Genomic DNA, 14,040 nt, shown 5'->3' on the forward strand with positions numbered 1-14,040 from the left:
ATGCAGCCCTGCAAAGGACCCTTACCCTGTATAGGACTAAGCAGGTATAGAAGATGAACTCGCTTTTGAAAGGCTTTGTTTCCTGCACTCACGTCTTCCTCTGATGTAATTATAGATTTGTCAAAGTGATATTTGGGCTTAGACCAAGAGTAGAACAGAAAAACCCTGTTTGGTTTCAGCTTCCCTGTATTCAGGCTTAGTGTTAGCGGTGCAGCTTTGCCGTGATCTGATGAATTGGACTGCCACTTCTCCAGCTGCATCAACATCAGCCCCGGGCTTCAGCACTAGTCCCAATCACTGACACACTCCTGCTCCTCTGCTGCAGGAGATGAGCCTCCTTTAGGTTATTTACCCACTTTCCTTTCCCGGCTCACGTCACTCTGAGAAGCAGCATCAATCACGCGTTCAACGTTATCACTTGTATTCTGTGATGTTACTTTTCCTTCTCATTTGGCAACTTTCAGACCAATGAACAGACCCGGACGATGCCGACGCATTACCGTCCGTGATGTTTGAAGAGAGGCATCGATCCGGGCCTGCCGTCCTTCCTCACCTCAGCCCATGTAACGTAGCGTCGCGTGGCCCAACAGTGTTATTTCCCCCTTTTTTCTCTGTCTTTCCTCGGACCCCGGTCCAGTCTTTATAAGAGGTGAGCGTCCGCCCGGAGCCAGTGCAGTCCCTGCCTGATGTAGCGCACCAGCCCCGTCATGCTGCTCTGCTGACTCAGCGGCTCCATGGCCGAGTCCAGCTCCTGGAAGAAAGCTGCAGGAAGAGGGAGGGAGAGACGGCGTTACTCAAACTAAAGGCTTCATTCAACAGATTGCATGTTTTTGTTTTTTTTACACAGCTTGACTTAATCAAAACTACTCCTACGTGGCTTCGGCACTTTCCCCAAGTCATAACCGTCTAATGTGGAGCGCTAATACGACTGTTGGACTGTCATTTGGCCTTTTCATAGATATGATATTCATGGTGAAGTGCCACGTAAAATAAAGTGCCGAACACAATTAGATCCATGGATTACAACCAAAAAAAGTTAATAAAGAGCAGAAGAGGTTGTGCCTTTTTATATTACTATGTAAAGATCTGGGGCCTCATTTAAAATGGACTGCGTAGGATTCATACTAAAAGTGCACGTACGCTCAAAAGCCGAAAATGCCGGGCGCAAAAAAAAATCCGGATCTATAAAACTGCGTGCACGCAGACTTCCACGTAATGTTCCCTTCATAAATCACAGTCCAGCTGGAAGGATGCGCAGGGGAATCCGCGTCATATCCCGCCCTCAACACGCCCATAAATCCATATGGATGAGCCTACTGAGCATGCGCAGTGGCTTCCTGCACCCTGTTTGGGCGTCAGAATGAATGAACGTGTCGAGCCACCGTGCCACTGAATTTCACTGAGATCTGAGATCTAGATGTTGTGGATGAGGTGGAGAGAGGACAGTGAAACGAGATTATTTAGTGGTCACAGTAAAAGTAGGAAAAGTATATAAATAGTATAAAATAAAGCGAGTGAGTGGCAGCACGCCGTTGCTGCCCGTTAGTGCCACGACGCAATTTCCACTGGGGGCAGAGGGGACATGCCCCCCCCCCACTTAAACAAAAAGAAAAAAAAAAAGAATGCCCCCCCCACTTTTCAAAATTATGTATTTGTCCCCCCCGCCCCACTTTTTACAGTTTAAAAACTAACGGTAGGCTCAGCAAATCATCAAGACACTCGGGACGGCGGCCCGGCAGCCTCGCTCCCCCTCCTCCCTCCCGTCTCCCCTCAGAGCTGCTCTAGGCTGATTTATGGTCCGCGTTACACCAACGCAGAGCCTACGGCGTAGGACACGCGGCGACGCGCACCTACGCCGGACCCTACGGCGTAGGCTCTGCGTTGGTATAACGCAGAACCATAATTCCGGCTTAAAAGTAAAAACCAGTGCACACGTACCCGTGCATGACAGGCAGACACACACGGGGAGAAGAGACTATTTCTTAAATTTTTATTTTTTAAAAAACGTTATCCTTATGAACGCAATTGTTACATAGTCCAACTTTCCTTATTTTAATCAGAACACTTTCTTTTTTCCTCTTCGGCATGGAGTAGTGGGCTCGGAGCGGCAATCCCCCCCCCCCCCCCCCCCCCCCCCATAAGTCTGACATATGTTGTGATATGTGATGACATTATTAAGAGTATGACATGAATCTGGCTTCATTTCACCACCTCACAGCCTGCGTCGCCAGGTCCCTGTGTCTTAAGTAAATTCTTACGGGAGGGTCAGGGTTGCCGTAGGGATACGCAGATTTTTCGGTTAGTTTTTTCTTTTTAGATCCGAGGATTTGCGTAGAAGGCGACTTCCGCAACTTTCAGGCGCTTTTTTTGCGCAAGCAAGCTTTATAGATGAGGCCCCTGATCACAAAGACAAACTGCAAGGTTCTTAGTCAACTACTGAACACAACCAGAATATGTTTTTTCTTTTTTTTATTCCTTTTGAGGTTGAAAAAGATCTTTTGATGATAAACTTGATCCTTTTCTTCCTTGGAAGTCTGATTGCATTTCTGCAGCTGCCTGTGTTTGTACGTGCTCATGTGAACGACAACTGTCAGCCGGTGCTCAAGCAGCTGAGCGTCACAGGCAGCTTTCACCACATCAGGAGAGTTAGCAGCAAACCGTACCCAGAAGCAAAATGCATCAGTGGACATCGGTGCTACAACTCCACATCCACTCCAAATACTTAACACATTCAATACTTTCATACTTAGGAGGTTCATATTACCAAGAGAACAGGTTTGATAGAGAGAACTGTTTTTACAGAGCCATGGTTGGCTGGAACTCTATACCAGTTCATATTTCTCATGTAGGAAGCAAAGATTGGTTTAAGATTCAGTTGAAACAATATCTTTTAAAATGTAATGAATTATGATTTGACATTTGGAAGGAACAGAATTAAGTTTGAATAGAATTACAGGTAGTGTAAACCCTATCACAATAAAGGTGAAAAGTGGTCAAGAATTTTAAGATAAGGTCATTTCAGGCAGGTATTGTTTATGAAGGTGTTTTATTTGATTTCATTTCTATGTATTGATGTCTGAGAATGATGGTGATTTAGTTCTCCTCTGTGTTGTTTGTGACTAAGGGAGTTGTGTCTATTATTGTTTTGTTTGTCATGTATAATGTATGTCTGTTATGTATTAAGTGTTAATTTGTGTGTTGTGTGCAGTACTCGCGTTGTAAAAAAAGAATCAGGGGGGATGGTGGATTTTATCATATGGGGACAGATAATTTGTGCTGAATACAAATAATATAATATATTACAAATAATAGCACTGACCAAAACAGCTGCAGAAATACTGCAGGAATGACATAGCAGCAGTTAAATGCAGCCTTCTGTAAGCTTTAAATATCCACTGGGATTACATCAAATACATCAAAACACTACAATAAAAAACAATAAAAAACACTTTTCTGAACTTATCAATATGACTCTGTCCTTCACAGGATAAGTAAAATGGATCACTGCAAAAACTCAAAATAAGAATATTTGTCCTATTTCTAGTTAAAATGTCTCATTTTAGTAAAAAAAATCTCATTACACTTAAAACCAGAGTCATCACTGGAAAAAACAACAATTTTCACCTGTTTCAAGTAGATTTTCACTTGAAATAAGTAGAAAAATCTGCATGTGGAACAAGATTTTTTTGCTTGTAATAAGAAGATAAATCTTGTCCCAATGGCAGATTTTTCTACTTATTTCAAGTGAAAATTTACTTGAAACAGGTGAAAATTGTCAAATAAGTTATTTTTCTGGTGATGACTCTAAATGTTGAAATAGCAGTAAAACCACATTCATTGATGAAATGACATAAAGGATGGAAAGGGGGGATGGCAGTTTTACAGGGGGGATGATTTGGACCGTTTTTATTTCAGGGGGGGATGCCATCCCCCCTCATCCCCCCTCAACTCCAGTACTGGTTGTGTGTATGTCAGACCCCAGGAAGAATAGCTAATGCTGTTGCTAATGCTAATGGGGATCCTAAATAAAACAAACAAAGAAACAAACAATACTTCCAGAAGTTAAGGATGAGAGTTGGTGCACATGGCTGCAGTATTCCCATGTGTCTGATCTAAACCCCAGCAGGCGTGTGCAGTGCTGTGTCCCTGCAGTCTCACCCTGGCTGTCGCTGGCCAGTCTGTCAGCCGTCTCCCAGTGCTCGTAGCTCCGCAGGATGTTGTTGGTGATGTTAACATGACTGGCAGCCATGTGGTGAATCCGCTGGGGAATTGCAACGCTGCCTGATGACCCCGGCGCAGCGCCGCCCCCCCCTGCTCCCCCGCTGCTGGCTGGAGAAGGACTGAGTGAGAGGGGTGAAGGAGTCCCATTGACCCTGCAGAACACAGACACGCAGTGAGAACCAGGGACGTCCTGCTGCAGAACAGGGGTACTCTGTGTGCCCGAGGAGCTTTGGGGTTATTACATACCAGCAAAAGGGAAAAGTTAAATGGTAATGGGCGGACATTTATATCACACTCAAAGCACTTCTACTCCATAAGCTGGATTCACTCATTCATAAAGCTCGTTTAGCCTCCACACGGTTTTCTATTGGATCTACATAGTGTTAGTACGTCTGATCAAGCTTGAACTTGAGTGTGAACTGGCTCCTCTGGAGCGATCATAGGTAAGATACTCACTACTTAGTACTTCCAGGACTTTAATCGATGCTATGCCCATCAATAAATGAATAGAATAAAATAATAAATGGGATAGGAGAGAGTGGGTGATTTCCGTGGTGCGGTTGAGAGGATCAGTGAGACCTCTCTCATTATTAAAGGAACTGATGAGTTTCACCCTCGGGGTTTGCTGGCAGTTTAAGTACTTTAAGTATCACAGGCATGCTTTATTTCTTTATGATGAGATTTGTAAATATAAATGTAATCAACACTGATATTGTAACGTAACTGTAAAATATGCAGAGGTGTCTTCAGTATTCACATTCATTACTCAGGTAGAAGTATAGATACTAGAGTTTAAAAATACTCCTGTAGAAGTTGAAGTGTCAACTCAAGTTTTTTACTCAAGTAAAAGTATAAAAGTACTGGTTTCAAAACTACTTAAAGTGTAAAAGTAAAAGTAATGTAAGGGGGAAAAAAGCCATTGAAAATGAATGCATCTTAGTATAATGTAAATATATTAAAGAACCATATATGTGTACTATTGAGCATTAACATGTGTTTCAGAGAGCAGACACGTACAAACCAATAGGATGTCGGAATGGTATTATGTTTATATTTCTCATCCAACCACAACCAAATTCACTCTATCCGGATGGAGCAATTTAACTGGATAGTTTTTTTTTAAAGGCAGAAATGAAATAGAGTAACGAGGCTGTTTTTAAAATGTAAGGAGTAAAAAGTACAGATAATTGCGTGAAAATGTAAGGAGTAAAAGTAAAAAGTTGTCTGAAAAATAATTACTCCAGTGAAGTATAGATAACCAAAATTTCTACTTAAGTAAGGTAACGAAGTATTTGTACTTCGTTACTTGACACCTCTGAAAATATGGTGGTTTGTGGAATGTGTCGTCTGGTATTTCCGGGGCTTTCAGACTGCAGCCCTTCTGATATTTACTGTACAGCAACATTCGTGTTAGTACAAAGTGCTCTGCGAGTCTTGCACAGCTGGGTGCAGGGGGGGGGGTCTGGCAGTGATGTAACGTCTGTGATGTGGCCTTGACCCTTGCTGACCTAATACTTGTGTCTGATTCAGTGCCGCGCTCACGCACGCACACGGAGCCACGCGGAGCCACGCGGAGCGCCCGTCCTGCTGTTGTGCAGCATCGGGGCTGTCCAAACTCATTAGTTTCACATCCGCGGCTCCTCCACGCCTCTCCTCCTCCATCTATCATTACTTTCTTCCATCACTTCTTCTCGCCGCGTGCCTGGCAGCCCCTCCAGTCTTCTCCCTCTCACATCTACAACAAATCAATCCCTGTATTTGCTTCCTGAGGGGTTTGTTTGAGCAAGTGGCTGTCACGGACAGCTTAGTATGCTGCCACAGAGCTCTGGTGAATTATAAATTCTCAATTATCTGGGTGATACTGCTTCTGGTGTGTGTGTGTGTGTGTGTGTGTGTGTGTGTGTGTGTGTGTGTGTGTGTGTGTGTGTGTGTGTGTGTGTGTGTGTGTGTGTGTGTGAGAGAGACAACTCACTTTCCATTGATTCTCCAGGGAGAGGGTGCTTGGTGGGAACTTTTGGCCGAATTCTGCGTAAAAAGGAAAAGATACCAAACCATGTTGTTCACAGCTTACTGGTGTTTAGCCCCTTTAAATAAAGGAGCAATAAAATAATAACAGGGAAATTTACCGTGGACGTGAGTATTATTTTAAAAGTTTGCTATGGTATCCTCCAGAATTAAAACCACCCACGGGGGACATATAAATAAATTCAAGTGGAAGACGATGCACATTCAAACTACAACACACAAATGCCTTTGTGGATAAAGAAAAAGTACCGGTATTTCTCTTCCTTTCTTAGTGCCATCCTTCTGCATTTTGAATTCCTTTCTGTATTCTGTATTTTTATTATCATCATTATCAGGAATAGTCCTTTAACTGTGTTTTTGCATATAAAAGGAGTGACTCAGAGAGAACACAGAAGATTATCACTTGACTCAAGAGATTCAAGTTTTTTTTTAAGGCTGTTTTTACCTTTTTATGGTAAAAGCCTTCATTTTTTTCTTGATGTTGCTTAAATCTTTGCTTGTTCCTAAAATATCAAACCATTTCACCTGTTAAGATTTCAGTTTTTTTTCCTTTTAAAGGAGCTTGAGGCTCCTTTTAAGAAATGAGACTCTCTAGCGCCACCCTTCACCACGACGGCCGTCGGGGTTCCTGCAGCCAACAGTGAAACCGGCACGGGAGAACGGGGAGAACGTGCATGCAGCGTCATGTGACGTCACATCCGCAGTCCAGCGCAGGAAATACGGAGTCCGAATTGCAGCACATTTTGCAGCACACAGCCTGTTCAAGGCAAAGGAGAGATACACTAGAGGGCTCATTCTTTTGGGTTTGGAACGCTTCATCTGACATTATTACTAGAAAACTTAAAATGTATACAGATTTTTTTCATAAATCTTGCCACAATCCGGCCTCAAGCTCCTTTAAGTCAACTAAAAACTATTTGTATGGTTTTATGTGCACTTTATGCTAACGTGGCACAGTAATGCAAAACTATTTTCCCTGGAAGCCCTCCCACTTGTCACCTAAATCTCCAGAAAAAGACATCTTTTCCAGCATTCCCACATTTCCTGTGATTAAATCAAACTAAATAGTACTCCTCCTGCTACTGCTACTAATAATAATAATCCCACATAGAGCGTGCATAGGTCTGTGAGAGGGCGTGAAGCCTGCTAATGGCTCGTGTATTTGTTGTTACAAGGTGCTGGTGATGTCTGACAGCTCCGTGTGCTGAGTGAGAGAACAGCACGGGACTGTTTGGACAGGTTCCCTTCAGGAGCGTGAGCACTGGCAACGCACTGGAGTGTGTGCCAGAAATGTCTCGGACACTGAATCAGCGTAAAGGTGAGTGAGCTCATCCGTTATTCCACAACCTCAATACAGATTCTGTGCACACGTGCACATGTAAATCTAAACCCCTGGAGGTGGATGGACCCCATGGACCCCACGGACCCCCACTTCTCTACATGGGGTCATCAATAAAACTCACCCAGCATCATTTACAAGTTAAAGATCAGTTCTGATGAGATAATTCATCACTTGCTTTTGTTATTTCCCAAAAAGTTGTGACACTTTGTACAATGAAAGTGTAACGATTTCCAAATTACTGAAGATGTTTATCAGATTAACATGTTTAGAGAACGCTAAATCTGCTGAATATAATTAGGGCCTTCACACTGCCTATTTTATCTGTAGGAGATGTCGTTTTTATTTTCCTCATTTTTATTTTTCTCCCGATGAAATGAGGGCCTTTTTGCCCCCCTAAACATGCCCCAAAAGTCACCAAATTTTGCACCAAGCCAGGCCTGGCAAAAAATGTGATATTTAATGGTTTGCATTAATGGGCGTGGCAAAATGGCTCAACAGCGCCCCCTAGAAAACTTTGTGCCTCAAGCCCCACAATATGGTTTGACGTACATGCACGAAAATCGCTACACACCTGTATCATGTCGCAACTTAAAGAAAAGTCTCTTGGCGCCATGGCCGAAACCGAACAGAATGTCGGCAATTTTGAATTAATCGTGTAATTTTGGCGCAATTTATGCCATTCCTTCGGCCGTTTCTTCGCCCGAACAGTAACGTGCACCCAGGTGTGTTATACATCAAAATGTGCGTCTCCATCCTGCGACGATGGGCATTACTTTCCTCAGTCAAAAGCGTTACCGTGGCGACGCTAGATGCCAAAAAGCGCGCCCCCCCCTTCATCTAGTTGGTCCACATTTGATAGTTCCTACTTTCTGGCAAAACTTTTGAATGGTTTGACATAAAGACTCATGGGTGGTGTCATCGGACTCGGTATTGAGTCCTTGACATTTGTTGGTAAAAATTGCAAAAAAATGGCCCGTTCATCGGTGCTTTAATTCGTCACTTGCTTTTGTTATTTCCCAAAAAGTTGTGACACTTTGTACAATGAAAGTGTAACAATTTCCAAATTACTCTATATTTGACTGAAGATAGTTATCAGATTAATATGTTTAGAGAAATCTAAGTCTCTCCTGAATATAATCTTCTTTTGTAATCAGATTACACAACATGTTTTAAAACAGCTGAGAGTTCAGAAAACTGGAAAAGATGTGTTATTCTGAAAAGTCTCCATAACTGCTGAGATCAACCAGCAGCAGAGCAGCAGCAGCATATACTGTATATATATTTAACAAGCAAAGATGCAAACAAATAGAAAAAACTACAACAAATGTAATGTTTGCAAAATGTTTGCTGAAAGAAGTGAACCAAATTTAAGTGACCCAAATTTAAGTAATAAACCAGCAAAAAATGTGAGCTGAACTTTATTATGCTTTCAGTGACATTTTAGTGTTTAAGCTCTTATTTGGATGTGGGGAACCAACTCATCACCATGAAACAGAACTAAATGAGACATTACAGACTGCATCATATTAGTCAGTGTAAGTAAGCGGTTAGAAAATATATTTTTGTTTTGTTCATAATCTTGACACGTACTGTATGCACACAGCCTGCACACAGATTTGCAGTCTCTGAAATTCAAGCCCATCAATGCAAATGCAGCGGTGTGATAATGACATCCTCGGTAATTAATCAAAACTAAACATAATTAATCAAAACAAGCACATTAAACCTCTACAATCCACTGTGATGATTGATGGAGCTAATTAATACATTAATATCAAATAGACTGAATGAAATTTAATACAGCCATGCAAAATTAATGCACAGCCACCATGGAAATGAATATGAAATGTATTTGAGGAATGGTAATTGGCTTTAAATGTTTGTCAGAGAGGAAAGAAATGATGTCTGTGTCCAATTTGTGTGTGTGTGCGGGTGTGTTACCTTGAAGTACTCCATGAGTGACCGTGAGTACTTGACAGCATGGTCTTTCTTTAGACGGAACATCCTCAGATACAGCAGAGACAGACAGCGGTTACTATGGAAACAAAAGCATCAGAAGGTAGATGAATCCACTGTACAAATTCCTTTCAAAGCTCTGCCCTTAATAATCTTTTCATTCGATCCACTCAAAATGCACCTGAACTTGAGCGTTAGGGGCATTTTTAGTGGTGAGAAGAATTTGGGAAAAGTAAAATACAATTCAATGAAAATAAAACCAACAAATTGTCACTAAACATTAAGAAAACAAATGTCATTCTGTTTAGTCACAATTATAAGAAACACACTGAGAACTTAACAGTGATGATTGATAATGTTTCAATAGCTAATGTTAAATCGACTCGTTTTCTTGGTGTGCTAATTGATGAAAACATATCATTGAAACCTCATATTTCACTAATTTCATCTAAAATTGCAAAAAAAACATTGGAATAATTGGGCAAATCCGTTATCTCCTCAACACAAATGTTTCACTCGACTCAACCTTTATTACTCTATGATTTATCCCTTTATTAGTTACTGCAACATTGCTTGGGCCTGTACTCACCAAACAAAATTACAACCAATTCTTAAGTTGCAAAAACGAGTGGTGAGAATCATTCGCCTCTAAGAAGTCACTCGTTACCTTTGTTTCGTAAATTTGGCATCCTTAGTATCTATTAATTATTATTATATTATATTATATTATATTATATTATATTATATTATATTATATTATATTATATTATATTATATTATATTATATTATATTATATTATATTATATTAATAACCTCCAAATTGCTCAATTTGTATATGGTTCTTATAATAAAACTCTTCCTAACTTTTTTCACAATGTCTTTTCCCCGAACAATGAATTTCATAATTATTTAACCCGTAAAGCCTCCCAGCTTCGGCCCCTGCAATCGCAAAGTATTTCATCTCAATTTAAGATCTCTTACAGCAGTTCCAAGATATGGAATTCACTTCCTCCCCACCTTGTCAAACTTTCTCATGAATTATTTAAAAAATCTGTGAAACATATTTTGCTATATTAATAGCTTAATAATATGATGTAAACTTCTACTTACTCACATTTGTCTTTTTTCCTCATTTTTATACACTATTATAGTTTTTTCTTTCTTTCCTTTGTCTTTTCTATGTTTTGGGTATGTACTTTTTTCTTTTCTTTGTGTTTGCGAGTGTGCAGTGGGCGTGCTGTACGCGGGGGTGTATGTGCTTGTGGCATGTGTGTGTGTGTGTGTGTGTGGTGTGTGTTTGCTGCGTATGATATGCATTTATGTCCATGATAATGTCTATTTTTATGCTCATTTAACGAAGTCCTCTTTTCAAGCCCCTAGAGGGTTTTTTGGACCTCCTTGTATATGCTGTCTATTGTTTATTTATGGTAATTGTATTACTGACTTTTCAATATGTGCTAAATAAATAAACAAACAAAAACAAGCAAACAAAAAAAGAAGAAAAAGAAAAAAAGAAGACAATTTCTTTATAACGGATTGTGTTTTAAATTCACTTCATAAAAGTCTGAATATTCTGAAAACATACTCAACATGTCCATAAATTACTTGCGAGACTTTTGCCCAAAAAATAAATAAATGGATCCAAAATGAACCAGAGGAAATAAAATGATTATTTTAATGGCTGTGTCTTATGTGATCAGACTTGTCTGGTGATTTAAGAGCGTTTCCATGGTTTGTCAGGAATTCCTGAAAGTAAAAGAGGACGTGTGAGGCTGTTTTACGAGTCTAGAGCAGCGTGTTTCCGTGTACACAGGATGTTTTCCACTTTTGCCACGTGCCTTACAGCTTTTATCTGATTTATTGTCACTGTCAGGGCTGTTCTTGCACCCAACAGGGACCCGTCAATTCCCCCGTGACTGGGCAGCTCTTTAAACTCCTATCAGACTTTTATCTTTTTAATATTGACTGAACATTTATACTTTTCTTTTTGCTTTCTTCTCTTGCTTGTTTTGTCCTGTTGTTGTGTTATTGTTGTCTGGTTGGATCACTACAGGGTGGGTGGGGGGGACGGGTGATTTAAAGGTTTTTGCTATACAATTGCGTGCACAATTGTTCGATTTAATTGTATACATCAACAAAATAATAAAAAACAGTTGATCACAAAAAAAAGACTTATCTTTTTGTTAAACTGCTTTTCTGTTACAATTCTGTTCTGTTACAATATGGATGTAGCACAGAATTCACTACAATAAGAGCAAGATAATAAAATATAAATATATATATATAAAATATACTTTGTAGAGAAACCCCATTGCACTGCAAAAACTCAAAATCTTAACAAGAATATTTGTCTTATTTCTAGTTAAAATGTCAAATTTTTTGTCAAAAAAATCTCATTACACTTAAAACAGGACTCATCACTGCAAAAAAAACAACATTTTTCACCTGTTTCAAGTAGATTTTCACTTAAAATAAGTAGAAAAATCTGCCAGTGGAACAAGAGTTTTTTGCTTGTAATGAGAAGATAAATCTTGTTCCACTGGCAGATTTTTCTACTTATTTCAAGTGAATATTTACTTGAAACAGGTGAAAATTGTCAAATAACAAGTTATTTTTCTGGTAATGACTCTTGTTTTAAGTGTAACGAGATTTTCTGACTAAAAATTAAGACATTTTAACTAGAAATAAGACAAATATTCCTGGTAAGATTTTGAGTTTTTGCAGTGTGGCTGTAAGGGTGCATTTAAACCTCATTCATTCATTCATTCATTCATTCATTCATTCATTCATTCATTCATTCATTCATTCATTCATTCATTCATTCATTCATTCACTCACTCACACGAGCGCTGAGAAGAGAGGAGAAGCATACCACAACACAGCGAGTCTCTTCTCAAAGATGCTGGCTGAATGGCTGGTGAAGTTCTTCAACCTCATGGCGTACCTGCAACAAACACACGCTCATTATCAGTCTGCAGACGTGGCCATATTTATAGGAATAAATGTGGACAAATGTATTTTTTTCTTACTGAATAGTGAATACAAAAACATAAATGGTTAACATCAGTCTCCAAATGAAGCGTAAATCCTTGGCAGAGCTGCTCTCCCCTCCACCGGTGAGCTGTGGGCTCTCAGAGCTGCAGGGCCTCAGGCGAGACAAGCTCCGGGTCGGCTCCGCCTGACCCTGCCCAGGCGAAGCCTTCTCCCCCGGTTACTTATTTATTTCAAAGCGTAAGTGTAAGGTTCAGCTGAGGCCCGCTGCCTCTGGTGAGCCGATGAGTTCATCAGTCAAAATGAAATTCAGAAGTGCTGCATCACTGATCAGGAGTGGCACCTCCGTAGCCTATTGATCTCTGCAGAGAAATACTATGCTCACCTTGGTTAAGAGGTTCAGAAGTCATATCAGCGATCAGCAGCTCTGCCCTGCACCTGGCAGCGCTACAGAGCCCTGCTCAAGGTCACTTCAGCAGGAAGGATGAGTGCAGACGAGCAGATCCTGAACACAGCACTTCAGCTGCTTCACATCGCTGAAGTCGACCCGCTGACATTCACACGTTCGCCCTCATCTGCTATTCTCAGTTTGCTCTCTTTACGTTCAACTCAGCTGCTTCACACGTTGGCAGCTCTCGGAGGCTGAGAACTTGAGATCCTTTAATGCATCGCTGGTTAAATGACATGGTTGGGTAACCTTGTAAGTGAGCGGGGCTTCAGATCCAAAAAGGCAGAAAATACAAGGGTGGAGAGTCCAGCTGTTTATGAGGAGACCTTCACGCTAATTTAGTTTTTATCAAAGGCCTGCATTTTAATGTGCAGAGGTGTTCACGAGTGGCCACAGAGTTTTATAAGCTACCAGCAAAACTGGGAAGGAAGGGCTCGAGCTGTCACCGGCAGTTCTTATGGTTTTAAGAAAAGAGTCAAAGATTGCTTTATTGGAATAAAACAAGTCAGCACCAGTGACGGTGTGATTCGTTCCTTTCTCAGTCCAGTGAAGTCAAAGAGAAAATACTTGAGTTGTAAACTCCCACAAACATTACAATTACCTCTTCCTGAATTATTAATTGCAAGTAAATTCTGTTCAGAGGATCATAAATGAAGAACCCGTAATACCAACGCTTTTGCTTCTGTTGCTCCAATAAATGTGGTAAAAAAAAACAATTGATTGGAGATACACAAACTGTCCTCGTCGTTCTTGCTCTAAGATTATTGCTGCTATTTCTGCAGGACAGATTCATGCATCTTTTCATAAATAAGTTATTTAGGGTTCATGAGAAAGTAAATGCTTTTATTTTGATGTACACAATGAAGTGCATTTCTTTCAACTTCAACTGAAAAAATAAGTCAAAATGTTTTGTTTTTTTTCCTGTGAAACCATTTGTTTTAACAAGATTTTCAATGGGAAGAAGGTTGATGAAAATGCTGTTTGTCCCGTTGTGATCAGGTTCATTGCTATTACTGCCGCCGTTCTTGCCATCATTTTTTCGAATCAAAAAATGAA

The 14,040-nt window shown here is 40.4% G+C and overlaps 1 protein-coding gene across 1 annotated transcript in view; it reads right to left on the reverse strand.

Moving 5' to 3' along the window:
* Window positions 1-303: 303 nt before the first annotated feature.
* Window positions 304-14,040, reverse strand: part of aff2 (AF4/FMR2 family, member 2) — a 242,409-nt gene continuing 228,672 nt past the window's right edge. The window contains exons 22-26 of the mRNA XM_061725886.1: window positions 12,418-12,489; window positions 9,530-9,623; window positions 6,194-6,246; window positions 4,159-4,373; window positions 304-762 (exon numbers count right to left, since the gene is read on the reverse strand). Coding sequence (XP_061581870.1) covers window positions 641-762; window positions 4,159-4,373; window positions 6,194-6,246; window positions 9,530-9,623; window positions 12,418-12,489 — 556 coding nt within the window. The 3' untranslated portion in view covers window positions 304-640. The remainder of the gene's footprint in view (window positions 763-4,158; window positions 4,374-6,193; window positions 6,247-9,529; window positions 9,624-12,417; window positions 12,490-14,040) is intronic.

This window comes from Cololabis saira, chromosome 7 (assembly GCF_033807715.1).
Source record: "Cololabis saira isolate AMF1-May2022 chromosome 7, fColSai1.1, whole genome shotgun sequence".
NCBI lineage: Eukaryota > Metazoa > Chordata > Actinopteri > Beloniformes > Belonidae > Cololabis > Cololabis saira.